The sequence below is a fragment of the Eucyclogobius newberryi genome, unplaced genomic scaffold (genome assembly GCF_026437365.1).
Source record: "Eucyclogobius newberryi isolate DKJ021-1_F unplaced genomic scaffold, fEucNew1.0.hap1 SCAF_14, whole genome shotgun sequence".
Lineage (NCBI taxonomy): Eukaryota > Metazoa > Chordata > Actinopteri > Gobiiformes > Gobiidae > Eucyclogobius > Eucyclogobius newberryi.
Window position 1 is genome coordinate 36967025 of NW_027315768.1, and position 27418 is coordinate 36994442.

Sequence of the window (27418 nt, forward strand, 5' to 3'; positions counted from 1 at the left end):
GGACTAAACCAGGACTAAACCAGGTCTAAACCAGGACTAGACCAGGTCTAAACCAGGACTAAACCAGGTCTAAACCAGGACTAAACCAGGTCTAAACCAGGACTAAACCAGGACTAAACCAGGTCTAAACCAGAACTAAACCAGGTCTAAACCAGGTCTAAACCAGGACTAAACCAGGTCTAAACCAGGTCTAAACCAGAACTAAACCAGGTCTAAACCAGGACTAAACCAGGTCTAAACCAGAACTAAACCAGGTCTAAACCAGGTCTAAACCAGGACTAAACCAGGTCTAAACCAGGTCTAAACCCGAACTAAACCAGGTCTAAACCAGGTCTAAACCAGGACTAAACCAGGACTAAACCAGGTTTAAACCAGAACTAAACCAGGTCTAAACCAGGTCTAAACCAGGACTAAACCAGGTCTAAACCAGGACTAAACCAGGTCTAAACCAGGTCTAAACCAGGACTAAACCAGGTCTAAACCAGGACTAAACCAGGTCTAAACCAGGACTAAACCAGGTCTAAACCAGGTCTAAACCAGGACTAAACCAGGTCTAAACCAGGTCTAAACCAGGTCTAAACCAGGACTAAACCAGGTCTAAACCAGGACTAAACCAGGTCTAAACCAGGACTAAACCAGGTCCAAACCAGAACTAAACCAGGTCTAAACCAGGTCTAAACCAGGTCTAAACCAGGACTAAACCAGGTCTAAACCAGGACTAAACCAGGACTAAACCAGGTCTAAACCAGAACTAAACCAGGTCTAAACCAGGTCTAAACCAGGACTAAACCAGGTCTAAACCAGGTCTAAACCAGGACTAAACCAGGTCTAAACCAGGTCTAAACCAGGACTAAACCAGGTCTAAACCAGGACTAAACCAGGTCTAAACCAGGTCTAAACCAGGGCTAAACCAGGTCTAAACCAGGTCTAAACCAGGACTAAACCAGGTCTAAACCAGGTCTAAACCAGGTCTAAACCAGGACTAAACCAGGTCTAAACCAGGACTAAACCAGGACTAAACCAGGTCTAAACCAGGTCTAAACCAGGACTAAACCAGGACTAAACCAGGTCTAAACCAGGACTAAACCAGGTCTTAACCAGGACTAAACCAGGTCTAAACCAGGTCTAAACCAGGACTAAACCAGGACTAAACCAGGTCTAAACCAGGACTAAACCAGGACTAAACCAGGTCTAAACCAGAACTAAACCAGGACTAAACCAGGTCTAAACCAGAACTAAACCAGGTCTAAACCAGGTCTAAACCAGGACTAAACCAGGTCTAAACCAGGACTAAACCAGGTCTAAACCAGGACTAAACCAGGTCTAAACCAGGTCTAAACCAGGTCTAAACCAGGACTAAACCAGGACTAAACCAGGTCTAAACCAGGTCTAAACCAGGATTAAACCAGGTCTAAACCAGGTTTAAACCAGGTCTAAACCAGGACAAAACCAGGTCTAAACCAGGACTAAACCAGGTCTAAACCAGGTCTAAACCAGGTCTAAACCAGGACTAAACCAGGACTAAACCAGGTCTAAACCAGGACTAAACCAGGTCAAAACCAGGACTAAACCAGGTCTAAACCAGGTCTAAACCAGGACTAAACCAGGACTAAACCAGGTCTAAACCAGGACTAGACCAGGTCTAAACCAGGACTAAACCAGGTCTAAACCAGGTCTAAACCAGGTCTAAACCAGGACTAAACCAGGACTAAACCAGGACTAAACCAGGTCTAAACCAGAACTAAACCAGGTCTAAACCAGGTCTAAACCAGGACTAAACCAGGACTAAACCAGGTCTAAACCAGAACTAAACCAGGTCTAAACCAGGACTAAACCAGGTCTAAACCAGAACTAAACCAGGTCTAAACCAGGTCTAAACCAGAACTAAACCAGGTCTAAACCAGGACTAAACCAGGTCTAAACCAGGTCTAAACCAGGTCTAAACCAGGACTAAACCAGGTCTAAACCAGAACTAAACCAGGTCTAAACCAGGTCTAAACCAGGACTAAACCAGGTATAAACCAGGACTAAACCAGGTCTAAACCAGGTCTAAACCAGGACTAAACCAGGACTAAACCAGGTCTAAACCAGGACTAAACCAGGACTAAACCAGGTCTAAACCAGGACTAAACCAGGTCTAAACCAGGTCTAAACCAGGACTAAACCAGGTCTAAACCAGGTCTAAACCAGGACTAAACCAGGTCTAAACCAGGACTAAACCAGGTCTAAACCAGGTCTAAACCAGGTCTAAACCAGGACTAAACCAGGTCTAAACCAGGACTAAACCAGGTCTAAACCAGAACTAAACCAGGTCTAAACCAGGTCTAAACCAGGACTAAACCAGGACTAAACCAGGTCTAAACCAGGACTAAACCAGGTCTAAACCAGGTCTAAACCAGGACTAAACCAGGTCTAAACCAGGACTAAACCAGGTCTAAACCAGGTCTAAGGTCTAAACCAGGATTAAACCAGGTCTAAACCAGGTCTAAACCAGGTCTAAACCAGGACTAAACCAGGACTAAACCAGGACTAAACCAGGTCTAAACCAGGATTAAACCAGCTCTAAACCAGGTCTAAACCAGGTCTAAACCAGGACTAAACCAGGTCTAAACCAGGTCTAAACCAGGACTAAACCAGGTCTAAACCAGGACTAAACCAGGACTAAACCAGGACTAAACCAGGTCTAAACCAGGACTAAACCAGGACTAAACCAGGTCTAAACCAGGACTAAACCAGGACTAAACCAGGACTAAACCAGGACTAAACCAGGACTAAACCAGGTCTAAACCAGGACTAAACCAGGACTAAACCAGGTCTAAACCAGGACTAAACCAGGACTAAACCAGGACTAAACCAGGTCTAAACCAGGTCTAAACCAGGACTAAACCAGGACTAAACCAGGACTAAACCAGGTCTAAACCAGGACTAAACCAGGACTAAACCAGGACTAAACCAGGACTAAACCAGGACTAAACCAGGACTAATGTTTGAGTGTTGTTTTAACTCTTTGTGTTTTCATTGTTCGCCAAAAAGTTCTACTTTTAGTCATATTCATTACACAGTATTCATTACTTCCTGGTTAGTTCTCATTGGCTGAACACTGGGACAGACGTGAGGTGTTGTTACCGTGGCGTTCTCCAGGTTCCCTTTGAGGACGCAGATCTCCAGTCCCTCTTTGGTCAGCTCTCTGCCCACACAGGCCGGGTCCACGGCCACTGGGGCCGGGGCCGGGGTCGGGGCCGGGGCCGGGGTCGGAGGTACTTTAGGAAGAACGGGAACGGCGGCTCGTCCGCTTCCAAACACCTGCTTCACGGCGTTCTCCATGGCTCTGACCGCCGCCTCGTCGTTGTTCACTAAGTGCACGCTCTTCAGGAAACGGGCGTGGCCCTCGCAGTGCTCCCGCACGGCGCCGGCGATGATCCTGGCGCACTCTTTCAGCGGGAAGTTGCGGTTCCGGCTGATGGCCGGTATCGCTATGGAGTCGCACTGATGGATCTCGGCCAGCGCCAGACTCTTCCTCACGACCGCCGCCAGCTGCGCGGCGGCGTCGGCGGCGTTCTGCGGGTCGTACTGAGGCCCGACGGCGTGGACGATCTTCCGGCACGGCAGACTTCCTCCGGCGTTTGTCACTTTGCATTCGCCGGGCTTGAGATTCCCTTCCGATAACGTTATTTTGTCACACTCGACTTGTAACTGACGACCCGCCACTCTGGCCAGCGCCGCAGAGAGTCCCTGAGCGAGCTGCAGATCCGCCGTGGTCGGGTTCACCACGGCGAACACCGGGTAGCTGCACATGTCGGCGTTGGCGACCACGATCTCCACGCCGCCGGGCGCTCTGAACTCGTAAACCGGCTTTGGCAGAAGGCCCGCTGAAGGGTTGTCCACCATCTTCACCAAACACCCGGTTTGATCGGCGATGATCGACTGGTAATTCTCGTCCTTGTCCTCGAATATCTTCCTCGCTCCGTGTTTGGTGACGGTCAGCGACTCGAAGACGACGGCATCGACCAGGCCCTTGACCACACCCGCCTGTTCTTCAACGTCCACTCTGGGGCCGCTCAAAGAAATGCCGTCCGTCGTGAAAGACACCCGCACTTTATCGCCGAGAGCGTCCAGCGGCGGCGTGGAGAAGCGGCGCAGGTATTCGAGTTTGGCGACAGGGTCGACGAGGACGCTGTGCTCAACGTGGGCGTTTTGCTTCAAGAAATAGTCCAGTTCGAGGGCGACTCTGGCGGCGCTCTCCGTGAACCCGGACACGACCACCTGCTCCTGCTCCGCTCGGATCTGGACTCGGTTGCTTCCCGCGTTTTCCCGTTTCTCGAGGTCGTCCACCAGCGACCGCCACTCGAGCGTCTGGAGCACCTCGCCGTCCTCCGCTTTGACGCGCTTGGAGACGAGCGCCGAGCGTAGGTGCTCCGCAGCGTCCGCCACGTCCTGCGCCGTGCAGGCCGACAGCTGGATTCTGTTGGCGGACACTTGGAGCACGGCGTTCTTCCCGGTCAGCAGAGCGCGGGTCAGCGCCTCCGGGTCTTCTGACCTCATGAAGTCCAGCACGTGACGGTCCAGATCCACGTTCTGATGCTCCAGCTTCATCATCTCGTCGTAGATGACTTTGCTCGTGGCGGCGATCTCGTCCGTCAGGCCCGTGATCTTCGGGAACCGCCCGCGGGTGTCGAATCCCATCTCGGGATAGACGCTCAGCAGCTTCTGTTGGAGGCCGTCCCGGGACAGGAGCTGGAACACGCTCATGGACACTTTGATGTCCTCGGTGACCTGCGTCTTCTCTCGCCGCGCCCGTTTTATGAGCGAGTTGATGGATTGGCAGAGGGGTTCACAGAGTTTATCCACGTCCGATTTGAGACCCACGACTTTGATTTTCCCGTTGGTCTCGTCCGGGACAATCAGGACCTGGTCCTGGTCTGTGAGAAGAGACGAGACATTCTCCAGACTTTGTCTCCACAGATCAGGAGGAGGAGCCAACGTAGAGACTTTGTAACGGGACAGAAACTGAGACAGGATTGACCTGGAGACGAAAGAACAGAGTGTGAGACCATGAGGTGCACGATGTGTCCTCTACGCTCCATGATGTGTCCTCTACGCTCCATGATGTGTCCTCTACGCTCCATGATGTGTCCTCTACGCTCCATGATGTGTCCTCTACGCTCCATGATGTGTCCTCTACGCTCCATGATGTGTCCTCTACGCTCCACGATGTGTCCTCTACGCTTCACGATGTGTCCTCTACGCTTCACGATGTGTCCTCTACACTTAATGATGTGTCCTCTACACTTCATGATGTGTCCTCTACACTTCCTCATGTGTCCTCTACACTTCCTCATGTGTCCTCTACACTTCCTCATGTGTCCTCTACACTTCCTCATGTGTCCTCTACACTTCCTCATGTGTCCTCTACACTTCCTCATGTGTCCTCTACACTTCCTCATGTGTCCTCTACACTTCCTCATGTGTCCTCTACACTTCCTCATGTGTCCTCTACACTTCCTCATGTGTCCTCTACACTCCATGTATGAAATATATTTCTGAAACGTGTTTTAGGCAGATTCATTATAAAACTGCAGTAAAAGTTCAGTGAGGCAACAGAACATGTGCCTCATGGAATTGCTCAGTCCAGGTTGTTTTGGGATGACTTGTGTCAGAGATGAGACGATGGTTCTTCAGGTTCTTCAATCAGGTTTGATCATTTTGCTGAACTCGCTTTTCTTGGTTTAAACTTTAGTGGATTGAACAACATTTTGATGAGACAAAACTGCAAAGTCAAAATATGCAAGACTTTTGACTTTGTGAGACTGAGGGCGGAGCTAGTGGGACTGTATAGCATAAGGGCGGCGCTAGTGGGACTGAGGGCGGAGCTAGTGGGACTGTATAGCATAAGGGCGGAGCTAGTGGGACTGTTTAGCATAAAGGCGGAGCTAGTGGGACTGAGGGCGGAGCTAGTGGGACTGTATAGCATAAGGGCGGAGCTAGTGGGACTGTATAGCATAAGGGCGGAGCTAGTGGGACTGTTTAGCATAAAGGCGGAGCTAGTGGGACTGAGGGCGGAGCTAGTGGGACTGTATAGCATAAGGGTGGAGCTAGTGGGACTGTATAGCATAAGGGCGGAGCTAGTGGGACTGTTTAGCATAAAGGCGGAGCTAGTGGGACTGAGGGCGGAGCTAGTGGGACTGTATAGCATAAGGGCGGAGCTAGTGGGACTGTATAGCATAAGGGCGGAGCTAGTGGGACTGTATAGCATAAGGGCGGCGCTAGTGGGACTGAGGGCGGAGCTAGTGGGACTGTATAGCATAAGGGCGGAGCTAGTGGGACTGTTTAGCATAAAGGCGGAGCTAGTGGGACTGAGGGCGGAGCTAGTGGGACTGTATAGCATAAGGGCGGAGCTAGTGGGACTGTTTAGCATAAAGGCGGAGCTAGTGGGACTGAGGGCGGAGCTAGTGGGACTGTATAGCATAAGGGCGGAGCTAGTGGGACTGAGGGCGGAGCTAGTGGGGCTGTTCCTCTTCCGGGTACAGAACGACCAGTTTAAGTTCTTTTGGTTCTTTCATGTTTGTAAATCTGACTCTGAAAGAGGCGGAGCCTCACGTCACTGCTGCAGGCGGCTCAGCCAATCAGAGAAACACCAGGATGTGTCATGTTAAAAAACACAAGGTTCCATTCGACCCAGAGACTTTTACCTGACGGTCCCTGTCCAAAGACTTTTACCTGACGGTCCCTGTCCAAAGACTTTTACCTGACGGTCCCTGTCCAGAGACTTTTACCTGACGGTCCCTGTCCAGAGACTTTTACCTGACGGTCCCTGTCCAAAGACTTTTACCTGACGGTCCCTGTCCAAAGACTTTTACCTGACGGTCCCTGTCCAGAGACTTTTACCTGACGGTCCCTGTCCAAAGACTTTTACCTGACGATCCCTGTCCAGAGACTTTTACCTGACGATCCCTGTCCAAAGACTTTTACCTGACGGTCCCTGTCCAAAGACTTTTACCTGACGGTCCCTGTCCAGAGACTTTTACCTGACGGTCCCTGTCCAGAGACTTTTACCTGACGGTCCCTGTCCAAAGACTTTTACCTGACGGTCCCTGTCCAAAGACTTTTACCTGACGGTCCCTGTCCAGAGACTTTTACCTGACGGTCCCTGTCCAAAGACTTTTACCTGACGATCCCTGTCCAGAGACTTTTACCTGACGATCCCTGTCCAAAGACTTTTACCTGACGGTCCCTGTCCAAAGACTTTTACCTGACGGTCCCTGTCCAAAGACTTTTACCTGACGGTCCCTGTCCAAAGACTTTTACCTGACGGTCCCTGTCCAAAGACTTTTACCTGACGGTCCCTGTCCAAAGACTTTTACCTGACGGTCCCTGTCCAAAGACTTTTACCTGACGGTCCCTGTCCAAAGACTTTTACCTGACGGTCCCTGTCCAAAGACTTTTACCTGACGGTCCCTGTCCAGAGACTTTTACCTGACGGTCCCTGTCCAAAGACTTTTACCTGACGGTCCCTGTCCAAAGACTTTTACCTGACGATCCCTGTCCAGAGACTTTTACCTGACGGTCCCTGTCCAAAGACTTTTACCTGACGGTCCCTGTCCAAAGACTTTTACCTGACGGTCCCTGTCCAAAGACTTTTACCTGACGGTCCCGGTCCAAAGACTTTTACCTGACGGTCCCTGTCCAAAGACTTTTACCTGACGGTCCCTGTCCAAAGACTTTTACCTGACGGTCCCTGTCCAAAGACTTTTACCTGACGGTCCCGGTCCAAAGACTTTTACCTGACGGTCCCTGTCCAAAGACTTTTACCTGACGGTCCCTGTCCAAAGACTTTTACCTGACGGTCCCTGTCCAAAGACTTTTACCTGACGGTCCCTGTCCAAAGACTTTTACCTGACGGTCCCGGTCCAGTCGTGGAGGAGCTGCTCCTCCTGCTGCAGCAGCTCCTCCTCTGGACTCAGGCTCACAGAGTCCGGGTTGAGCTCCGCCCGGCACCAGTGAGTCTTGAGCTGTGAGAGGAGGAGCTGCAGGTCTGAGGCTCTGGAGGAGCAGAACCGGATCAGAACCGGGTCTTGGTCCTGGACCACAGGCTCCGGGAGCTTCAGAGGAGCTCGCTCTGCTCCGTACAGGGCCCGGCCCAGACTCTGGTAGAACGGGTAAAGCTTCAGCTCCTTCTTCTTGAGCACGAGGGGCTTCTGCAGCAGGAGCTGAACATCTGAGACACACCGAGCAAGCACAGGGCTAACCAAACCAGGTCTAAACCAGGTCTAAACCAGGTCTAAACCAGGTCTAAACCAGGGCTAAACCAGGGCTAAACCAGGGCTAAAGCAGGGCTAAAGCAGGGCTAAACCAGGGCTAAACCAGGGCTAAAGCAGGGCTAAAGCAGGGCTAAACCAGGGCTAAACCAGGACTAAACCAGGGCTAAACCAGGTCTAAACCAGGGCTAAACCAGGGCTAAAGCAGGGCTAAAGCAGGGCTAAACCAGGGCTAAACCAGGGCTAAACCAGAACTAAACCAGGGCTAAACCAGGGCTAAACCAGGGCCAAACCAGGGCCAAACCAGGGCTAAAGCAGGGCTAAAGCAGGGCTAAACCAGGGCTAAACCAGAACTAAACCAGAACTAAACCAGGGCTAAACCAGGGCCAAACCAGGGCCAAACCAGGGCTAAACCAGGTCTAAATCAGGGCTAAACCAGGGCTAAACCAGGACTAAAGCAGGTCTAAACCAGGTCTAAACCAGGACTAAAGCAGGACTAAACCAGGACTAAAGCAGGACTAAACCAGGACTAAAGCAGGACTAAACCAGGACTAAAGCAGGACTAAAGCAGGACTAAAGCAGGACTATACCCGTCTCGTTGCTGAAGGTGAGGACCATGCTCTGCTTCTGGGTCTGGTCCTCTGTGGTCTCCAGCTCTGCTCCAGCCTTCTCGAAGACCAGCCTAAGCAGCTCCTCGTCCAGGCCACTGTCCTCCAGAAGAACCTTCTTAGTCTGCTCCAGCGCTCGGACCTTCAGAGCTTTGGACCTGAACGTTCTGTTCTGAGGACCGAGCAGCACGAACTCACTGCACTCTGAAAGAAACGTCCAACCACACGTTTCAAACAAACCAAAAAATTTAATCGTGCATCAAAAGACACGAATGTGAGAAGTACAACTACTACAACTACAGCTACAGCTACAGCTACAGCTACAGCTACAGCTACAACTACAACTACAGCTACAGCTACAGCTACAGCTACAGCTACAGCTACAGCTACAACTACAACTACAGCTACAGCTACAGCTACAGCTACAGCTACAGCTACAACTACAACTACAACTACAGCTACAACTACAGCTACAACTACAGCTACAGCTACAGCTACAGCTACAGCTACAGCTACAGCTACAACTACAACTACAGCTACAGCTACTGCTACTGCTGTAACGTGCTTCAACTACAACTACAACTACAACTACAACTACAGCTACAGCTACAGCTACAGCTACAACTACAGCTACAACTACAACTACAACTACAACTACAGCTACAGCTACAGCTACAGCTACAACTACAACTACAGCTACAACTACAGCTACAACTACAACTACAACTACAGCTACAGCTACAGCTACAGCTACAGCTACAACTACAGCTACAGCTACAGCTACTGCTACTGCTGTAACGTGCTTTGCTAACGTGCTATGCTAACGCGCTGTGCTAACGCGCTGTGCTAACGCGCTTCGCTAACGCGCTTCGCTAACGTGCTTCGCTGACATGCTTCGCTAACGTGCTTTGCTAACATGCTTTTCTAACGCGCTTTGCTAACATGAATTGCTAACTTGCTGTTTTAACGTGCTTTGCTAACATGCTTTGCTAACGTGCTGTGCTAACGTGCTTCGCTACCGTGCTGTACTACCGTGCTGTGCTAACGTGCTGTGCTAACGTGCTGTGCTAACGCGCTTTGCTAACGCGCTGTGCTAACGTGCTGTGCTAACGTGTTATGCTAACGTGCTTTGCTAACGTGCTGTGTTGACGCGCTTTGCTAACATGTTATGCTAACGTGCTGTTTTAACGTGCTGTTTTAACGTGCCGTTTTAACGTGCTTTGCTAACGTGCTAACGTGCTATGCTAACGTGCTGTGCTACCGCGCTTTGCTAACGTGCTTTGCTAACGTGCCGTGTTAACGCGCTTTGCTAACGTGCTATGCTAACGTGCTGTGCTAATGTGCTTTGCTAACGTGCTGTGCTAACGTGCTATGCTAACATGCTGTGCTAACGCGCTATGCTAACCTGCTTCGCTAACATGCTTCGCTAACGAGGTGTGGTAATGTGCTAACGTGCTGTGCTAACGTGCTGTGTTAACGCGCTTTGCTAACGTGCTATGCTAACGTGCTGTGCTAATGTGCTTTGCTAACGTGCTGCGCTAACGTGCTTTGCTAACGTGCTTTGCTAACGTGCTGTGCTAACGTGCTGTGCTAATCTGCTTCGCTAACGTGATGTGCTATCGCGCTTTGCTAACGTGCTGTGCCAGCCTTGTTCCTCTGCGTCTCCATAAACCTCTGGTCCTTCTAACCTTGTGCTGTCCTGAAGCTGACCACAGCAGACCTCAGGGGTGGGAGGAGCTCCACGGTGAATCCCTCGCACGCTGCAGACGCCGCTCTCTTCATGATGTTCTCCACCAACATCTCCACAAACTCCTGGGACTCGTCTGCTCGCACGTTCTCCAGGACACAGGCAGTGGGGAGGGAGGAGGAGCCCAGCGAGGCAGGCGGGCGCTCCTCGCGCTCCTCTTCATCACCTCCTGCTGGAGCTCTGTGCGTGTGAACAACTGAGGAGTCCGCAGGAGGAGGAGCAGGAGGAGGAGCAGGAGCAGCTGTGGAGGCGAAACTCAGGTTTAGCATCTGTAGTATAAATATGATTGGTATTTAAGTTAGAACCGTGAAGAGACTAGAGCAGAGGAGGAGCAGCAAAAGAGGAGGAGCAGAGGAGGAAGAGCAAAGGAGGAGCAGAGGAGGAGGAGCAGAGGAGGAGGAGGAGCAGGATGTTTGTTCTCTGGAGGTGTGTGTCATATGGGGGTGGAGCCTCACATGTTTTGCTGTCCTTCTGGTCAGGGGGCGTGTCCTGTAAAGACACAAATGGAACAGTTAAAGTGAAACTCTATAAAGCGTGTTCAGGTGCTCTTGGGTGTGTTCAGGTGCTCTCAGGTGTGTTCAGGTGCTCTCGGGCGTGTCCAGGTGCTCTCGGGCGTGTCCAGGTGCTCTCGGGCGTGTTCAGGTGCTCTCGGGTGTGTTCAGGTGCTCTCGGGTGTGTTCAGGTGTGTTCAGGTGCTCTCGGGTGTGTTCAGGTGCTCTCGGGTGTGTTCAGGTGCTCTCGGGTGTGTTCAGTTGCTCTCGGGTGTGTGCTCTCGGGTGTGTTCAGGTGCTCTCGGGGGTGTTCAAGTGCTCTCAGGTGTGTTCAGGTGCATTCAGGTGTGTGTTCAGGTGCTCTCGGGGGTGTTCAAGTGCTCTCGGGTGTGTTCAGGTGTGTTCAGGTGCGTTCAGGTGCTCTCAGGTGTGTTCAGGTGCTCTCAGGTGTGTTCAGGTGCTCTCAGGTGTGTTCAGGTGCTCTCAGGTGCGATCAGGTGCTCTCAGGTGCGTTCAGGTGTTCTCGGGTGTGTTCAGGTGCTCTCGGGTGTGTTCAGGTGCTCTCGGGTGTGTTCAGTTGCTCTCGGGTGTGTGCTCTCGGGTGTGTTCAGGTGCTCTCGGGGGTGTTCAAGTGCTCTCAGGTGTGTTCAGGTGCATTCAGGTGTGTGTTCAGGTGCTCTCGGGGGTGTTCAAGTGCTCTCGGGTGTGTTCAGGTGTGTTCAGGTGCGTTCAGGTGCTCTCAGGTGTGTTCAGGTGCTCTCAGGTGTGTTCAGGTGCTCTCAGGTGTGTTCAGGTGCTCTCAGGTGCGTTCAGGTGCTCTCAGGTGCGATCAGGTGCTCTCAGGTGCGTTCAGGTGCTCTCAGGTGCGTTCAGGTGCTCTCAGGTGCGTTCAGGTGCTCTCAGGTGCGTTCAGGTGCTCTCAGGTGTGTTCAGGTGCTCTCAGGTGTGTTCAGGTGCTCTCGGGTGTGTTCAGGTGCTCTCGGGCGTGTCCAGGTGCTCTCGGGCGTGTTCAGGTGCTCTCGGGTGTGTTCAGGTGCTCTCAGGTGTGTTCAGGTGTGTTCAGGTGCTCTCAGGTGTGTTCAGGTGCTCTCGGGTGTGTTCAGGTGCTCTCGGGTGTGTTCAGGTGCTCTCGGGTGTGTTCAGTTGCTCTCGGGTGTGTGCTCTCGGGTGTGTTCAGGTGCTCCCGGGGGTGTTCAAGTGCTCTCAGGTGTGTTCAGGTGCATTCAGGTGTGTGTTCAGGTGCTCTCGGGGGTGTTCAAGTGCTCTCGGGTGTGTTCAGGTGTGTTCAGGTGCGTTCAGGTGCTCTCAGGTGTGTTCAGGTGCTCTCAGGTGTGTTCAGGTGCTCTCAGGTGCGATCAGGTGCTCTCAGGTGCGTTCAGGTGTTCTCAGGTGTGTTCAGGTGCTCTCGGGTGTGTTCAGGTGCTCTCGGGTGTGTTCAGTTGCTCTCGGGTGTGTGCTCTCGGGTGTGTTCAGGTGCTCTCGGGGGTGTTCAAGTGCTCTCAGGTGTGTTCAGGTGCATTCAGGTGTGTGTTCAGGTGCTCTCGGGGGTGTTCAAGTGCTCTCGGGTGTGTTCAGGTGTGTTCAGGTGCGTTCAGGTGCGTTCAGGTGCTCTCAGGTGTGTTCAGGTGCTCTCAGGTGTGTTCAGGTGCTCTCAGGTGTGTTCAGGTGCTCTCAGGTGTGTTCAGGTGCTCTCAGGTGTGTTCAGGTGCTCTCAGGTGCGATCAGGTGCTCTCAGGTGCGTTCAGGTGTTCTCAGGTGCGTTCAGGTGCTCTCAGGTGCGTTCAGGTGCTCTCAGGTGCGTTCAGGTGCTCTCAGGTGTGTTCAGGTGCTCTCAGGTGTGTTCAGGTGCTCTCAGGTGTGTTCAGGTGCTCTCAGGTGTGTTCAGGTGCTCTCAGGTGCGATCAGGTGCTCTCAGGTGCGTTCAGGTGTTCTCAGGTGTGTTCAGGTGCTCTCAGGTGCGTTCAGGTGCTCTCAGGTGCGTTCAGGTGCTCTCAGGTGCGTTCAGGTGCTCTCAGGTGTGTTCAGGTGCTCTCAGGTGTGTTCAGGTGCGTTCAGGTGCTCTCAGGTGTGTCCAGGTGCGTTCAGGTGCGTTCAGGTGTGTTCAGGTGCTCTCAGGTGTGTTCAGGTGCGTTCAGGTGAGTTCAGGTGCGTTCAGGTGCTCTCAGGTGTGTTCAGGTGCTCTCAGGTGTGTTCAGGTGCTCTTGGGTGTGTTAAATAGTGAAAAATACTAATACTACATAAAAACTATATTGAAATAAACTGGTTCTTTGTAATAGTTCCATTTGACACAAATCGTTCTGAACTAAACACAGAAGAATATTCCACATGAATCTTTATTTAAACCTCATGAACTGCAAAGTCAATGACAAAAGTGAAAAATGTACAGATCATGACGTTGATTTCCTGTGTCGCTGTGGCAACAGTGTGAGGTCAAAGTGCGTCCGGTGTGAGAGTCCAGCCTTTGGACAGTGATGACCGGAGATGACCAGGAGGAGGACGCGTACTCCGAGCAGATCTACAGCTCAAAGGTCTGGACACACCTGAACACGCCCGAGAGCACCTGAGAGCACCTGGACAAACCTGAACAACCCGTTTGTCGAGCTTTGGATCGTCACGGATACTCAGGATGTTTGTGTGATGAGTCATAAACTGGATTTCCCTGTTTGACTTCTTCATGAACAGTAAGAATAGAGTTGGTGCTAAGGGTGATCCTAGTGGGCCTCCAGCGTTGAGTACTGTGTACTTGAGTACTGTGTTCAGGTGCTCTCAGGTGTGTTCAGGTGCTCTCAGGCGTGTTCAGGTGTTCTTGGGCGTGTTCAAGCGTTCTCGGGCGTGTTCATGTGCTCTCGGGCGTGTTCAGGCGCTCTCGGGCGTGTTCAGGCGTTCTCGGGCGTGTTCAGGCGCTCTCGGGCGTGTTCAGGCGTTCTCGGGCGTGTTCAGGCGCTCTCGGGCGTGTTCAGGTGCTCTTACCTGTGTCATGAGGCGCACAGTGAGTGTCAGTTTTCCGTGTTCTAGATTGAGCTGGTGAGATTCCTTCTCCAGAACGTTCTTCTGATCTGTGGAAACAAATATATTTTAAATGTGTTTTGTTCTGACGACGACAGAACAAAACAAGCTGATGATCCGCTCACACAGTAGAGCACAGTAGAACACTGTAGAATACTCAATAGAACACTGTAGAACACTGTAGAATACTGAATAGAACACTGTAGAACACTGTAGAACACTGTAGAATACTGAATAGAACATTGTAGAACACACTGTGGAACACTCAGTTGAACAATGTAGTACACTGTAGAACACTCAGTTGAACACTGTAGTACACTGTAATAAACTGTAGAACACTGTAGTACACTGTAGTACACTGTAGAACACTGTAGTACACTGTAGAACACACTGTAGAACACACTGTAGAACACTGTAGAACACTGTAGATCACACTGTAGAAGACTGTAGTACACTGTAGAACAATGTAGATCACACTGTAGTACACACACTGTAGAACACTGCAGTACACTGTAGTGCACTGTAGAGCACTGTAGTTCACTGTAGAACACTAAGTAGAACACTAAGTAGAACACTCAGTAGAACACTGTAGAAAACTGTAGAACAATGTAGAACAATGTAGTACACTGTAGATCACATTGTAGAACACTGTGAAACACTGTAGAACACTGTAGTACACTGTAGTACCCTGTAGAACACTGTAGAACACTGTAGTACCCTGTAGAACACTGTAGAACACTGTAGTACCCTGTAGAACACTGTAGAACACTGTAGTAGACTTTAGTAGAAAAAGCTTCAGTTGTAGTCATCTGGACTCAGTTTGAAAAAATAGACGTTTCGACTCTCATCCAAGAGTCATTGTCAATAACAGAATTTAGGTCGAGAACTCCGATATTAATACTGTTCTGTGGTAAGACCCGCCCATTGGGAGGAGCCTTCCTGAAGTAGAAAGAGTTGTTTGTTTCAACAGAAACTCCCCCTTGTATCTACCGAGCCTATTCAGAATCTTAATGGGCTGTTAGAATCCTCTTTGTCTTTGTGAGACCCTGGCTCAACCACCCTGAGTACCTGATTAGCATCTGAATGTCCTCTACCTTTCCAGGGGTTCAGTAACCCATTATAAATAACAGGAAGATTAAACCTTAGCCCTCCATTTCTGTTTAAAGAAGGTCTTTCTTTTTTAACAAAAATAGCTTCCTTAACTCTCTTTCTTTGTTAAAAAAGAAAGACCTTCTTTAAACAGAAATGGAGGGCTAAGGTTTAATCTTCCTGTTATTTATAATGGGTTACTGAACCCCTGGAAAGGTAGAGGACATTCAGATGCTAATCAGGTACTCAGGGTGGTTGAGCCAGGGTCTCACAAAGACAAAGAGGTTTCTAATAGCTCATTAAGATTCTGAATAGGCTCGGTAGATACAAGGGGGAGTTTCTGTTGAAACAAACAACTCTTTCTACTTCAGGAAGGCTCCTCCCAATGGGCGGGTCTTACCACAGAACAGTATTAATATCGGAGTTCTCGACCTAAATTCTGTTATTGACAATGACTCTTGGATGAGAGTCGAAACGTCTATTTCTTCAAACTGAGTCCAGATGACTACAACTGAAGCTTTTTCTACTATGGAACACGCCTGGACGAATGAGGGATTACACCGACTGTAGTAGACTGTAGAACACACTGTAGAACACACTGTAGAACAATGTAGTACACAGTAGATCACACTGTAGAACATTGTGGAACACTGTGGATCACTGTAGTACACTGTAGAACACTGTAGTACACTGTAGAACAATGTAGAACACTGTAGTACACTGTAGAACACTGTAGTACACAGTAGAACACTGTAGTACACTGTAATACACTGTAGTTCACTGTAGAACACTGTAGAACACTCAGTAGAACACTCAGTAGAACACTCAGTAGTACACTTTAGTACACTGTGGAACAATGTAGTACACTGTAGATCACACTGTAGAACACTGTAGAACTCTGTAGTACACTGTATAACAATGTTGATCACACTGTAGTACAGTGTAGAACACTGTAGAACACTGTACTGTAGATCATACTGTAGATCATACTGTAGATCACATTGTGGAACACTGAGGTACACTGTAGAACACTGTATAACACTGTAGTACACTGTAGAACAATGTAGTACACTGTATAACACTGTAGAACACACTGTAGTACACTGTAGTACACTGTAGAATATAGTACACTGTATAACACTGAGTAGAACACTGTAGTACACTGTATAACACTGTAGTACTCTGTAGAACAATGTAGTACACTGTATAACACTGTAGTACACTGTAGAACAATGTAGTACACTGTATAACACTGTAGAACACACTGTAGTACACTGTAGTACACTGTAGAATATAGTACACTGTATAACACTGAGTAGAACACTGTAGTACACTGTAGTACACTGTAGATCACAATGTAGTACACTGTAGAACACTGTAGAACAATGTAGTACACTGTAGAACACTGTAGAACACTGTAGTACACTGTAGTGCACTGTAGTGCACTGTAGATGAATATAGTACACTGTAGAACACTGTAGAACACTCAGTAGAACACTGTTGTACACTGTAGTACAATGTAGTACACTGTAGAACAAGGTAGATCACACTGTAGTACACTGTAGAACACTGTAGAACACTGTACTGTAGATCACACTGTAGAACACTGTGGAACACTGTAGTACACTGTAGTACACAGTAGAACACTGTAGAGCACTGTAGTATACTGTAGAACAATGTAGTACACTGTAGAACAATGTATATCACACTGTAGTACACTGTAGAACACAGTAAAACACTGTAGTACACTGTGGATCACTGTAGAACACTGTAGAACACTCAGTAGAACACTGTAGAACACTGTAGATCACACTGTAGATCACACTGTAGATCACACTGTAGATCACACTGTAGAACACTGTAGTACACTGTAGAACACTGTAGATCACACTGTAGATCACAATGTAGATCACACTGTAGAACACACTGTAGAACACTGTGGTACACTGTAGAACAATGTAGAACACTGTAGAACACACTGTAGAACACTGTAGTACACTGTAGTACAATGTCGTACACTGTAGAACAAGGTATATCACACTGTAGTACACTGTATAACACTGTAGAACACTGTACTGTAGATCACACTGTAGTACACTGTAGAACAATATAGTACACTGTAGAACAATGTAGATCACACTGTAGAACACAGTAGAACACTCAGTAGAACACTGTAGTACAACACTGTAGTACACTGTTGAACACTGTAGAACACTGTAGAACACACTGTAGTACACTGTAGTACACTGTAGAACAATATAGTACACTGTAGAACACTGTAGAACACTGTAGAACACTGTAGAACACTGTAGAACACTCAGTAGAACACTGTAGTACACTTTAGTACACTGTAATACAATGTAGTACACTGTAGAACACTGTAGAGCACTGTAGAACACTGTAGTACACTACAGTACACTGTAGTACACTGTAGGACACTGCAGTACACTGTAGTACACTGTAGGACACTGTAGAACAATGTAGTACACTGTAGAACAATGTAGATCACACTGTAGTACACTGTAGAACACAGTAGTACACTGTGGATCACTGTAGAACACTGTAGAACACCCAGTAGAACACTGTAGTAGACTGTTGAACACTGTAGAACACTGTAGAACACACTGTAGTACACTGTAGTACACTGTAGAACAATGTAGTACACTGTAGAACGCTGCAGAACACTGTAGTACACTGTAGTACACTGTAGAACAATGTAGATCACACTGTAGAACACTGTAGTACACTGTAGTACACTGTAGAACAATGTAGAACACTGTAGTACACTGTAGAACACTGTAGAGCACTGTAGTACACTGTAGTACACTGTAGTACACTGTAGAACAATGTAGATCACACTGTAGAACACTGTAGTACACTGTAGTACACTGTAGAACAATGTAGATCACACTGTAGTGCACTGTGGATCACTGTAGAACACTGTAGAACACTCAGTAGAACACTGTAGTAGACTGTTGAACACTGTAGACCACTGTAGAACACACTGTAGTACACTGTAGAACACTGCAGAACACTGTAGATCACACTGTAGTACACTGTAGCACACTGCAGAACACTGTAGATCACACTGTAGTACACTGTAGCACACTGTAGTACACTGTAGAACAATGTAGATCACACTGTAGAACACTGTAGAACGCTGTAGTACACTGTAGAACACTGTAGTACACTGTAGAACAATGTAGTACACTGTAGAACACACTGTAGAACACTCCGTAGAACACTGCAGTACACTGTAGAACAATGTAGTACACTGTAGAACACTGTAGAACAATGTAGTACACTGTAGAACACACTGTAGAACACTCCGTAGAACACTGCAGTACACTGTAGAACAATGTAGTACACTGTAGAACAATGTAGATCACACTGTAGAACACACTGTAGAACACTCCGTAGAACACTGTAGTACACTGTAGAACACACAGTAGAACACTGTAGAACACTATAGTACACTGTAGAACAACGTAGTACACTGTAGAACAATGTAGTACACTGTAGAACACTATAGAACACACTGTAGATCACACTGTAGAACACTGTAGTACACTGTAGATCACACTGTAGATCACTGTAGTACACTGTAGAACAATGAAATGTCCCTAAACCAGAGCTGACCGAACACTCGGCCGAACACTCGGCCGAACACTCTGTAGAACACTCTGTAGAACACTCTGTAGAACACTCTGAGCATGTTTCACTGCAGCAGATGAAAGAGACTGAATAAGTTTTACGGTTTCAAAATAAGAAACAGGAATTCAATCTGTGGAATCTTCTTACAATCCAGTCACAGGGAGAGAGGAGGCACAGAGAAGGGAGAGAGGAGGAACACAGAGGAGGGAGAGAGGAGGCACAGAGAAGGGAGAGAGGAGGAACACAGAGGAGGGAGAGAGGAGGCACACAGAGGAGGGAGAGAGGAGGCACACAGAGGAGGGAGAGAGGAGGAACACAGAGGAGGGAGAGAGGAGGCACACAGAGGAGGGAGAGAGGAGGCACACAGAGGAGGGAGAGAGGAGGCACAGAGGAGGGAGAGAGGAGGCACAGAGGAGGGAGAGAGGAGGCACAGAGGAGGGAGAGAGGAGGTAGAGAGGAGGCACAGGAGGGAGAGAGGAGGCACACACACAGAGGAGGGAGAGAGGAGGCACAGAGGAGGGAGAGAGGAGGCACAGAGGAGGGAGAGAGGAGGCACAGAGGAGGGAGAGAGGAGGCACAGGAGGGAGAGAGGAGGCACACAGAGGAGGGAGGGAGGAGGCACACAGAGGAGGGAGGGAGGAGGCACAGAGGAGGGAGAGAGGAGGTAGAGAGGAGGCACAGGAGGGAGAGAGGAGGTACAGGAGGGAGAGAGGAGGCACAGGAGGGAGAGAGGAAGCACAGAGGAGGGAGAGAGGAGGCAGAGAGGAGGCACAGAGGAGGGAGAGAGGAGGAACAGAGGAGGGAGAGAGGAGGCACAGAGGAGGCACAGTGGAGGGAGAGAGGAGGCACAGAGGAGGGACAGAGGAGAGAGAGGAGGGACAGAGGAGGCACAGAGGAGGGAGAGAGGAGGCACAGAGGAGGGACAGAGGAGAGAGAGGAGGGACAGAGGAGGCACAGAGGAGGGAGAGAGGAGAGACAAAGGAGGGAGAGAGGAGGGACACAGAGGAGGGAGAGAGGAGGCACAGAGGAGGGAGAGAGGAGGTAGAGAGGAGGCACAGGAGGGAGAGAGGAGGCACAGGAGGGAGAGAGGAGGGAGAGAGGAGGCACAGAGGAGGGAGAGAGGAGGCACAAAGGAGGCACACATGAAGTAGAGAGGAGGCACAGGAGGGAGAGAAGAGGGAGAGAGGAGGTACAGGAGGGAGAGAGGAGGCACAGGAGGGAGAGAGGAAGCACAGAGGGGGAGAGAGGAGGCACAGAGGAGGCAGAGAGGAGGGAGAGAGGAGGCACAGAGGAGGCACAGTGGAGGGAGAGAGGAGGCACAGAGGAGGGACAGAGGAGAGAGAGGAGGGACAGAGGAGGCACAGAGGAGGGAGAGAGGAAGCACAGAGGAGGCACAGAGGAGAAAGAGAGGAGGCACAGAGGAGGGAGAGAGGAGGCACAGAGGAGACAGGAGGCACAGAGGAGGGAGAGAGGAGGCACAGAGGAGACACAGAGGAGGCACAGAGGAGGGAGAGAGGAGGCACAGAGGAGACACAGAGGAGGGAGAGAGGAGGGAGAGAGGAGACACAGAGGAGGCACAGAGGAGGGAGAGAGGAGGCACAGAGGATACACAGAGGAGGCACAGAGGAGGGAGAGAGGAGGGAGAGAGGAGACACAGAGGAGGGAGAGAGGAGACACAGAGGAGGCACAGAGGAGGGAGAGAGGAGGGAGAGAGGAGACACAGAGGAGGGAGAGAGGAGGGAGAGAGGAGACACAGAGGAGGCACAGAGGAGGGAGAGAGGAGGCACAGAGGAGGGAGAGAGGAGGCACACAGAGGAGGGAGAGAGGAGGCACAGAGGAGGGAGAGAGGCGGCACAGAGGAGGGAGAGACGAGGTAGAGAGGAGGCACAGGAGGGAGAGAGGAGGGAGAGAGGAGGCACAGAGGAGGGAGAGAGGAGGCACAGAGGAGGGACAGAGGAGGCACAGATGAGGGAGAGAGGAGGCACACAGAGGAGGGAGAGAGGAGGCACAGAGGAGGGAGAGAGGAGGTAGAAAGGAGGCACAGGAGGGAGAGAGGAGGCACAGGAGTGAGAGAGGAGGCACAGGAGTGAGAGAGGAGGGAGAGAGGAGGCACAGAGGAGGGAGAGAGGAGGTACAGAGGAGGGAGAGAGGAGGCACAGAGGAGGCACAGATGAAGTAGAGGGGAGGCACAAGAGGGAGAGAGGAGGTACAGGAGGGAGAGAGGAGGCACAGGAGGAAGAGAGGAAGCACAGAGGAGGGAGAGGAGGCAGAGAGGAGGCACAGAGGAGGGAGAGAGGAGGAACAGAGGAGGGAGAGAGGAGGCACAGAGGAGGCACAGAGGAGGCACAGTGGAGGGAGAGAGGAGGCACAGAGGAGGGACAGAGGAGAGAGAGGAGGGACAGAGGAGGGAGAGAGGAGGCGCAGAGGAGGGACAGAGGAGAGAGAGGAGGGACAGAGGAGGCACAGAGGAGGGAGAGATGAGAGACAAAGGAGGGAGAGAGGAGGGAGAGAGGAGGCACAGAGGAGGGAGAGAGGAGGTAGAGAGGAGGCACAGGAGGGAGAGAGGAGGCACAGGAGGGAGAGAGGAGGGAGAGAGGAGGCACAGAGGAGGGAGAGAGGAGGGACAAAGGAGGCACACATGAAGTAGAGAGGAGGCACAGGAGGGAGAGAAGAGGCACAGGAGGGAGAGAGGAAGCACAGAGGGGGGAGAGAGGAGGCACAGAGGAGGCAGAGAGGAGGGAGAGAGGAGGCACAGAGGAGGCACAGTGGAGGGAGAGAGGAGGCACAGAGGAGGGACAGAGGAGAGAGAGGAGGGACAGAGGAGGCACAGAGGAGGGAGAGAGGAGAGACAGAGGAAGTAGAGAGGAGGGACAGAGGAGACACAGAGGAGGGAGAGAGGAAGCACAGAGGAGGCACAGAGGAGACACAGAGGAGGCACAGAGGAGGGAGAGAGGAGGCACAGAGGAGGCACAGAGGAGACACAGAGGAGGCACAGAGGAGGGAGAGAGGAGGCACAGAGGAGGGACAGGAGGGAGAGAGGAGGCACAGGAGGGAGAGAGGAGGCACAGGAGGGAGAGAGGAGGCACAGAGGAGGGAGAGAGGAGGGAGAGAGGAGACACAGAGGAGGCACAGAGGAGGGAGAGAGGAGGCACAGAGGAGACACAGAGGAGGCACAGAGGAGGGAGAGAGGAGCCACAGAGGAGGGAGAGAGGAGACACAGAGGAGGGAGAGAGGAGGGAGAGAGGAGGCACAGAGGAGACACAGAGGAGGCAGAGAGGAGGGAGAGAGGAGGGAGAGAGGAGACACAGAGGAGGCAGAGAGGAGGGAGAGAGGAGACACAGAGGAGGGAGAAAGGAGGGAGAGAGGAGACACAGAGGAGGCACAGAGGAGACACAGAGGAGGCAGAGAGGAGGGAGAGAGGAGGGAGAGAGGAGACACAGAGGAGGCAGAGAGGAGGGAGAGAGGAGGGAGAGAGGAGACACAGAGGAGGGAGAGAGGAGGGAGAGAGGAGGAAGAGAGGAGACACAGAGGAGGGAGAAAGGAGGGAGAGAGGAGACACAGAGGAGGCACAGTGGAGGGAGAGAGGAGGCACAGAGGAGGGACAGAGGAGAGAGAGGAGGGACAGAGGAGGCACAGAGGAGGGAGAGAGGAGAGACAAAGGAGGGAGAGAGGAGAGACAAAGGAGGGAGAGAGGAGGGAGAGAGGAGGCACAGAGGAGGGAGAGAGGAGGTAGAGAGGAGGCACAGGAGGGAGAGAGGAGGCACAGGAGGGAGAGAGGAGGGTGAGAGGAGGCACAGAGGAGGGACAAAGGAGGCACACATGAAGTAGAGAGGAGGCACAGGAGGGAGAGAGGAGGTACAGGAGGGAGAGAAGAGGGAGAGAGGAGGTACAGTAGGGAGAGAGGAGGCACAGGAGGGACAGAGGAAGCACAGAGGGGGGAGAGAGGAGGCAAAGAGGAGGCAGAGAGGAGGGAGAGAGGAGGCAAAGAGGAGGTACAGTGGAGGGAGAGAGGAGGCACAGAGGAGGGACAGAGGAGAGAGAGGAGGGACAGAGGAGGCACAGAGGAGGGAGAGAGGAGAGACAGAGGAAGTAGAGAGGAGGGACAGAGGAGACACAGAGGAGGGAGAGAGGAGGTACAGAGGAGGGAGAGAGGAGGCACAGATGAAGTAGAGAGGAGGCACAGGAGGGAGAGAGGAGGTACAGGAGGGAGAGAGGAGGCACAGGAGGGAGAGAGGAAGCACAGAGGAGGGAGAGAGGAGGCAGAGAGGAGGCAGAGAGGAGGGAGAGAGGAGGCACAGAGGAGGGAGAGAGGAGGCAAAGAGGAGGCACAGAGGAGGCACAGAGGAGGCACAGTGGAGGGAGAGAGGAGGCACAGAGGAGACACAGAGGAGGCACAGAGGAGGGAGAGAGGAGGGAGAGAGGAGACACAGAGGAGACACAGAGGAGGCACAGAGGAGGCACAGAGGAGGGAGAGAGGAGGGAGAGAGGAGACACAGAGGAGGGAGAGAGGAGGGAGAGAGGAGACACAGAGGAGGCACAGAGGAGGGAGGGAGGAGGGAGAGAGGAGGGAGAGAGGAGACATGAAGGAGGGAGAGAGGAGGCACAGGAGGGAGAGAGGAGGGAGAGAGGTGGCACAGAGGAGGGAGAGAGGAGGCACAGAGGAGGGACAGAGGAGGCACAGAGGAGGGAGAGAGGAGGCACAGAGGAGGCACAGTGGAGGGAGAGAGGAGGCACAGAGGAGGGACAGAGGAGAGAGAGGAGGGAGAGAGGAGGTAGAGAGGAGGCAAAGGAGGGAGAGAGGAGGCACAGAGGAGGGAGAGAGGAGACACAGAGGAGGGAGAGAGGAGGCACAGAGGAGGGAGAGAGGAGGCCCACAGAGGAGGGAGAGAGGAGGCAGAGGAGGGAGAGAGGAGGCACAGAGGAGGGAGAGAGGAGGTAGAGAGGAGGCACAGGAGGGAGAGAGGAGGCACAGGAGTGAGAGAGGAGGGAGAGAGGAGGCACAGAGGAGGGAGAGAGGAGGTACAGAGGAGGGAGAGAGGAGGAACAGAGGAGGCACAGATGAAGTAGAGAGGAGGCACAGGAGGGAGAGAGGAGGTACAGGAGGGAGAGAGGAGGCACAGGAGGGAGAGAGGAAGCACAGAGGAGGGAGAGAGGAGGAACAGAGGAGGGAGAGAGGAGGCACAGAGGAGGCACAGTGGAGGGAGAGAGGAGGCACAGAGGAGGCACAGAGGAGAGAGAGGAGGGACAGAGGAGGCACAGAGGAGGGAGAGAGGAGAGACAAAGGAGGGAGAGAGGAGGGACACAGAGGAGGGAGAGAGGAGGCACAGAGGAGGGAGAGAGGAGGTAGAGAGGAGGGACAGGAGGGAGAGAGGAGGGAGAGAGGAGGCACAGAGGAGGGAGAGAGGAGGCACAAAGGAGGCACACATGAAGTAGAGAGGAGGCACAGGAGGGAGAGAAGAGGGAGAGAGGAGGTACAGGAGGGAGAGAGGAGGCACAGGAGAGAGAGAGGAAGCACAGAGGGGGGAGAGAGGAGGCACAGAGGAGGCAGAGAGGAGGGAGAGAGGAGGCACAGAGGAGGCACAGTGGAGGGAGAGAGGAGGCACAGAGGAGGGACAGAGGAGGCACAGAGGAGGGAGAGAGGAGAGACAGAGGAAGTAGAGAGGAGGGACAGAGGAGACACAGAGGAGGAAGAGAGGAAGCACAGAGGAGGCACAGAGGAGAAAGAGAGGAGGCACAGAGGAGGGAGAGAGGAGGCACAGAGGAGACACAGAGGAGGCACAGAGGAGGGAGAGAGGAGGCACAGAGGAGACACAGAGGAGGCACAGAGGAGGGAGAGAGGAGACACAGAGGAGGCACAGAGGAGGGACAGAGGAGGCACAGAGGAGGCACAGTGGAGGGAGAGAGGAGGCACAGAGGAGGGACAGAGGAGAGAGAGGAGGGAGAGAGGAGGTAGAGAGGAGGCACAGGAGGGAGAAAGGAGGCACAGAGGAGGGAGAGAGGAGGCCCACAGAGGAGGGAGAGAGGAGGCAGAGGAGGGAGAGAGGAGGCACAGAGGAGGGAGAGAGGAGGTAGAGAGGAGGCACAGGAGGGAGAGAGGAGGCACAGGAGTGAGAGAGGAGGGAGAGAGGAGGCAGAGAGGAGGTACAGAGGAGGGAGAGAGGAGGAACAGAGGAGGCACAGATGAAGTAGAGAGGAGGCACAGGAGGGAGAGAGGAGGTACAGGAGGGAGAGAGGAGGCACAGGAGGGAGAGAGGAAGCACAGAGGAGGGAGAGAGGAGGCAGAGAGGAGGCACAGAGGAGGGAGAGGAGGAACAGAGGAGGGAGAGAGGAGGCACAGAGGAGGCACAGAGGAGGGAGAGAGGAGGCACAGAGGAGGGACAGAGGAGAGAGAGGAGGGACAGAGGAGGCACAGAGGAGGGAGAGAGGAGGCACACAGAGGAGGGAGAGAGGAGGCACAGGAGGGAGAGAGGAGGGAGAGAGGAGGCACAGAGGAGGGAGAGAGGAGGCACAGAGGAGGGACAGAGGAGGCACAGATGAGGGAGAGAGGAGGCACACAGAGGAGGGAGAGAGGAGGCACAGAGGAGGTAGAGAGGAGGCACAGGAGGGAGAGAGGAGGCACAGGAGTGAGAGAGGAGGCACAGGAGTGAGAGAGGAGGGAGAGAGGAGGCACAGAGGAGGCACAGATGAAGTAGAGAGGAGGCACAGGAGGGAGAGAGGAGGTACAGGAGGGAGAGAGGAGGCACAGGAGGAAGAGAGGAGGCACAGGAGTGAGAGAGGAGGGAGAGAGGAGGCACAGAGGAGGCACAGATGAAGTAGAGAGGAGGCACAGGAGGGAGATAGGAGGTACAGGAGGGAGAGAGGAGGCACAGGAAGCACAGAGGAGGGAGAGGAGGCAGAGAGGAGGCACAGAGGAGGGAGAGAGGAGGAACAGAGGAGGGAGAGAGGAGGCACAGAGGAGGCACAGTGGAGGGAGAGAGGAGGCACAGAGGAGGGACCGAGGAGAGAGAGGAGGGACAGAGGAGGCAAAGAGGAGGGAGAGAGGAGGCGCAGAGGAGGGACAGAGGAGAGAGAGGAGGGACAGAGGAGGCACAGAGGAGGGAGAGAGGAGAGACAAAGGAGGGAGAGAGGAGGTAGAGAGGAGGCACAGGAGGGAGAGAGGAGGCACAGGAGGGAGAGAGGAGGCACAGAGGAGGGAGAGAGGAGGGACAAAGGAGGCACACATGAAGTAGAGAGGAGGCACAGGAGGGAGAGAGGAGGCACAGGAGGGAGAGAAGAGGGAGAGAGGAGGTACAGAAGGGAGAGAGGAGGCACAGGAGGGAGAGAGGAAGCGCAGTGGGGGGAGAGAGGAGGCACAGAGGAGGCAGAGAGGAGGGAGAGAGGAGGCACAGAGGAGGCACAGTGGAGGGAGAGAGGAGGCACAGAGGAGGGAGAGAGGAGGGACAGAGGAGGCACAGAGGAGGGAGAGAGGAGAGACAAAGGAGGGAGAGAAGAGGGAGAGAGGAGGCACAGAGGAGGGAGAGAGGAGGTAGAGAGGAGGCACAGGAGGGAGAGAGGAGGCACAGGAGGGAGAGAGGAGGGAGAGAGGAGGCACAGAGGAGGGAGAGAGGAGGGACAAAGGAGGCACACATGAAGTAGAGAGGAGGCACAGGAGGGAGAGAGGAGGCACAGGAGGGAGAGAAGAAGGAGAGAGGAGGTACAGGAGGGAGAGAGGAGGCACAGGAGGGAGAGAGGAAGCACAGAGGGGGGAGAGATGAGGCACAGAGGAGGCAGAGAGGAGACACAGAGGAGACACAGAGGAGGCACAGTGGAGGGAGAGAGGAGGCACAGAGGAGGGACAGAGGAGAGAGAGGAGGGACAGAGGAGGGAGAGAGGAGAGACAGAGGAAGTAGAGAGGAGGGACAGAGGAGACACAGAGGAGGCACAGAGGAGGGAGAGAGGAGGCACAGAGGAGACACAGAGGAGGCACAGAGGAGGGAGAGAGGAGCCACAGAGGAGGGAGAGGAGACACAGAGGAGGGAGAGAGGAGGGAGAGAGGAGGCACAGAGGAGACACAGAGGAGGCAGAGAGGAGGGAGAGAGGAGGGAGAGAGGAGACAGAGAGGAGGCACAGAGGAGGGAGAGAGGAGGAAGAGAGGAGACACAGAGGAGGGAGAAAGGAGGGAGAGAGGAGACACAAAGGAGGCACAGAGGAGACAGAGGAGGCAGAGAGGAGGGAGAGAGGAGACACAGAGGAGGCAGAGAGGAGACACAGAGGAGGCACAGAGGAGGGAGAGAGGAGGGAGAGAGGAGACACAGAGGAGACACAGAGGAGACACAGAGGAGGCACAGAGGAGGGAGAGAGGAGGGAGAGAGTAGGGAGAGAGGAGGGAGAGAGGAGACATGGAGGAGGGAGAGAGGAGGCACAGAGGAGGGAGAGAGGAGGCACAGAGGAGGGACAGAGGAGGCACAGAGGAGGGACAGAGGAGGCACAGAGGAGGCACAGTGGAGGGAGAGAGGAGGCACAGAGGAGGGACAGAGGAGAGAGAGGAGGGAGAGAGGAGGTAGAGAGGAGGCACAGGAGGGAGAAAGG

General features: G+C 52.6%; 1 protein-coding gene across 1 annotated transcript in view; it reads right to left on the minus strand.

Moving 5' to 3' along the window:
- LOC140360050 (protein mono-ADP-ribosyltransferase PARP14-like) overlaps positions 1-27418 on the minus strand; it is a 47756-nt gene that overhangs the window by 15807 nt on the left and 4531 nt on the right. Inside the window, exons 2-7 of the mRNA XM_072445364.1 lie at positions 14072-14157; positions 11066-11099; positions 10552-10851; positions 8846-9067; positions 7894-8215; positions 3127-5023 (exon numbers count right to left, since the gene is read on the minus strand). Coding sequence (XP_072301465.1) covers positions 3127-5023; positions 7894-8215; positions 8846-9067; positions 10552-10851; positions 11066-11099; positions 14072-14157 — 2861 coding nt within the window. The remainder of the gene's footprint in view (positions 1-3126; positions 5024-7893; positions 8216-8845; positions 9068-10551; positions 10852-11065; positions 11100-14071; positions 14158-27418) is intronic.